General features: G+C 43.7%; 1 protein-coding gene across 1 annotated transcript; it reads left to right on the plus strand.

The window, feature by feature from the left end:
- The first annotated feature begins 2363 nt into the window (after positions 1-2363).
- On the plus strand, positions 2364-3129 carry LOC118941131. Its single transcript, XM_036952503.1, has 2 exons — positions 2364-2508; positions 2636-3129. Exons 1-2 carry the CDS (start codon positions 2371-2373, stop codon positions 3125-3127), a joined length of 630 nt encoding a protein of 209 aa, XP_036808398.1. The 5' UTR covers positions 2364-2370; the 3' UTR covers positions 3128-3129.
- The last annotated feature ends 1408 nt before the right edge of the window (positions 3130-4537 follow it).

A 4537-nucleotide genomic window follows, 5' to 3' on the forward strand; every position in this document is an offset into this window, starting at 1 on the left:
TAAACAACACTGTCATCTCAGATTTTCAAAATATGCTTCTCAACCATAGGAAAACAATCATTTGTGTAAAAGTAGCTAGCTAGAGTTAGCATTTCGCGTTAGCATTTAGCGTTAGCATTAGCGTTAGCATCCAGCACGCAACATTAACAAAAACATAAAAGCCTTCAAATAAAATCATTTACCTTTGAAGAACTTCTGATGTTTTCAATGAGGATACTCTCAGTTAGATAGCAGATGCTCAGTTTTTCCAAAAAGATTCCTTGTGTATTAGAAATAGCTCCGTTTTATACATCACATTTGGCTACCAAAAAAAATCCATAAATTCAGTCCTCAAAACGCAAACTTTTTTCCAAATTAACTCCATAATATCGACTGAAAACATGGCAGACGTTGTTTAGAATCAATCCTCAAGGTGTTTTTCACATATCTCTTCATTGATACATCGTTCTTGGAAACATGCTTTCTCTCCTGAATCCCAGGAGAAAATGCCTGCACCTGAAGATTACGCACAAATTTAGACAAAGGACACCGGGCGGACCTCTGGAAAATGTAGTCTCTTATGGCCAATCTTCCAATGATATGCCTACAAATACGTCACAATGCTTCTAAGACCTTGGGCGAACGACAGAAAGTGTAGGCTCATTCGTTGCGCAATCACAGCCATATAAGGAGAGAATGGAAAACAGAGCTTCAGAAATTCTGCTAATTCCTGGGTGATGCATCATCTTGGTTTCGCCTGTAGAATGAGTTCTGGGGCACTTACAGACAAAATCTTTGCAGATTCTGAAACTTCAGAGTGTTTTCTTTCCAAAACTGTCAAGAATATGCATAGTCGAGCATCTTTTCGTGACAAAATATCGCGCTTGAGATTAATATGTAGCCTACAGAATCAGTCATCATGTTGGCCTACGGCTAGTTGACTACTTTAAGAATAGTTTAACAGTGTAAATGGATCAAACACATTTGTTTTAGAGATAAGCTTGATTCAACATTTTTCATGCAAGTGAATTGGCAAAAGGTGGAATTATTGTAAACCAAGTGACAGGGATGGGGTCTACCATCAAAACCATTACCAAAACCCCACGTCTAAAAAGTTTTGTCATGATTGTCTTTGTCTTTGTAGGGGTTACAGGAAGCCCCAGAAAGGACATTCCCTGTATTCTTCAGAGGAAAACTGGGGGAGAAGGTTAGTGTGATAGTATGACATTCCAAATGATCTGAGATCCTCAATTTCTTTCAAATTAAATGTTACCTAATTATATATTTTTAATTACTTCCTTCCCATTTCCAGTCCTAATTCCAAAACCATTCCCACTGTAGTATCCATTGCCCTGACATTGAGGTTTGTTAAAACACAATCCACAGCTCCATCAGGAGACCCCAGGATTTGACCTGTTGGACCCCAACATGAGAGTCATAGATGTTAGTTATAACCGCCTCCACGACAAACACCTGAAGAGTTTTTTCCGCCATCCGGAAAGGAAGAAGCGGCTGGTGAAGCAAGGCCTCATCACCTCAAATGAGAAGGCAAGGCAGACCTCCCTTTTCTTTCCAAAATCTAAAAGTGACACTTATATGGAACTGAGAAAATTGTACAGGTGTAAGCAATATGATGGCTAGGTGAAATGTTTGCCATTTTGCTTAGCTTACACAAATCCAAATCTACATATGGTCATTGTTAGTGCAGGTTGTAAAAGAGAATGTGTTCTTAATGTCTTACCTGGTTAAATACAGGCAAAATCAATCAATATTGGGGTAGGGGTTAGAGGTAGATTTGGGATTGGGTGTTTGTACACATGAACTTCCTCTAAAAATGGCTCTTTTGTGGCTCCTCCCTTTCAGGTGCTGTGTACGTGTAAAGAGTACAATCGCTACAGTAGCTACATCAAGTCAGTTCAGTTGCTGTGGGAGAAGCAGTGCTGTGCCCAGCAGGTTAGAGTGGTCTGCTTTCTAGATGCATAATTATAAAAACACAAAAGCTATATTGTAAGACACCTTTCCATGCGTTTTATTTCAACAAGACCAGGAAAAACTTGTGGAAGGGTGCAAATTAATCTCTCTCTCTCTTAGAAAATGCTTTTGAAGCAGTTCCTAGTCTTGCAACAGCAAGGGGAGGTTCCGTCCCACATTTCACTGACGGATGTTAGAGATTGGCTCATTGCCAAGGGTAGAAACTACTTCAAGAACACGTGAGTGTTATTAGAATCTTTTACTCAAATTTGTTTAAAAAAAACATAAGCAAAGGTGTGGAATCACGTTGACCTATCTAGCAATAACTTAAGAAATATAAATGGTGGACAGTTTGAGTTGTAGAAAAATTAAGGTTAATCATGTTTTATGTTCCCTTGTATGTGAAGGTTTCAGAGTGAAATGGAAGAGGGGAAGAACCTTCACTTGGCCGAACTGGCTTGGGATGTGAAACGACGCCTCAGGCTTAAGGAGCTGGAAAGAGAAGTGTGCAGGGAGCTGCGCCTGGAGCGCCGAATCCGCTGGTCGGTGATTGGACAGGTAAGGATGGAACAGCGGCACTCCTAGGGCTGATATCAACTCACAGTTGCTTAAGCAGCAGTAGGACCTCAGTGTTTCTGTTGGTATCTTCATCCATTTGCCTCTCTTTCTCACCCGTCTCTCTTAGCCTGGTAGCCAGATGGGAGATTGGAGACCCCTGGGCATGGAGACACACACACCTCTGGGAATGGACTCTCCCTTCAGACACTCCACCTCCTCGATGGACACTCTTTCCAGTCAGATCTCGACTGAGAACTTCGAGGTTGCTAGGCTACATACTGCCAGACCACATATTGCCAGACCACAAACTACCAGACCACGTTCTGCCAGACCACCAACTGAAAGACCTAGCAGTGACTCTGATCCCTCTGGAACCTTGTCTTCTGTGATGACCTGCTCACCACATTCAGCTAGCCCGTCAGTGGTAGGTCATTTTGGTCATGAACATGTTCCCAGCTTTCACTCTTTGGGGGCTGTAGACATATTACTGCTTCCCTGTCTCCCATCTACTGGGAAATCCATATCCAAGTACAGTGGCAAGACAAAGTATGTCAACCCTTTGGAATTACCTGGACTTCTGAGTAAATTGGTCATAAAATGTTATCTGATCTTCATCTAAGTCACAACAATAGACAAACAATGATACTTTTTCATGTCTTTATTGAACACACGGTGTAAACATTCACAGTGCAGAGTGGAAAAAGTACACAAAGAAACTTCCCTTTTTCAGGATCCTTTCTTTGAAAGATAATTCATATATATCCAAATAACTTCACAGATCTTCATTTTAAAGGGTATAAACACTGTTTCCCATGCTTGTTCAATGAACCATGAACAATTAATGAACATGCATTTGTGGAACGATCGTTAAAACACTAACAGCTTACAGACGATAGGCAATTAAGGTCACAGTTATGAAAACTTAGGAAACTAAAGAGGCCTTTATACTAACCTTTCTATTAACCTCAAAAGAAAGATGCCCAGGGTTCCTGCTCATCTGCGTGAACGTGCCTTCGGCATGCTGCAAGGACGCATGAGGACTGCAGATGTGGCCAGGGCAATAAATTGCAATGTCCGTTCTGTGAGATGCCTAAGACAGCGCTACAGGGAGACAGGACGGACCGCTGATTGTCCTCGCAGTGGCAGACCTCGTGTAACAACACCTGCACAGGGTCGGTACATCCGAACATCACACCTGCGGGACAGGTACAGGATGGCAACAACAGCTGCCCGAGTTTCACCAGGAATGCACAATCCCTCCATCAGTGCTCAGACTGTCCGCAATAGGCTGAGAGAGGCTGGACTGAGGGCTTGTAGGCTTGTTGTAAGGAAACCGGCACAACGTCGCCAATGGGCACAAACCCACCATCGCTGGACCAGACAGGACTGTCAAAAAGTGCTCTTCACTGACGAGTCATGGTTTTGTTTCACCAGGGGTGATGGTCGGATTCGCATTTATCGTCGAAGGAATGAGCGTTACACCGAGGCCTGTACTCTGGAGCGGTATCGATTTGGAGGTGGAGGGTTCTTCATGGTCTTGGGCGATGTGTCACAGCATCATCGGACTGAGCTTGTTGTCATTGCAGGCAGTCTCAACACTGTGCGTTACAGGGAAGACAACCTACTCCCTCATGTGGTATCCTTCCTGCAGGCTCATCCTGACATGACCCTCCAGCATGACAATGCCACCAGCCATACTGCTCGTTCTGTGCGAGATTTCCTGCAAGTCAGGAATGTCCACTGTGGGCCGGGCGCAGTGCGCACTAACCAAGGTTGCACGGTGTTTCCTCCGACATATTGGTGCGTCTGGCTTCCGGTTTGGGTGCGCGCTGTGTTAAGAAGCAGTAGGGTTGTGTATCGGAGGACGCATGACTTTCAACCTTCGTCTCTCCCGAGCCCGTACGGGAGTTGTAGTGACGAGACAAGATAGTAGCTACTAAACAATTGGATACCACAAAATTGGGGAGAAAACGGGGTAAAATTCACACAAAAAAAAGGAATGTCCGTGTTCTGCCATGGCCAGCGAAGA

The sequence above is a fragment of the Oncorhynchus mykiss genome, chromosome 2 (genome assembly GCF_013265735.2).
Source record: "Oncorhynchus mykiss isolate Arlee chromosome 2, USDA_OmykA_1.1, whole genome shotgun sequence".
Classification (NCBI taxonomy): Eukaryota; Metazoa; Chordata; class Actinopteri; order Salmoniformes; family Salmonidae; genus Oncorhynchus; species Oncorhynchus mykiss.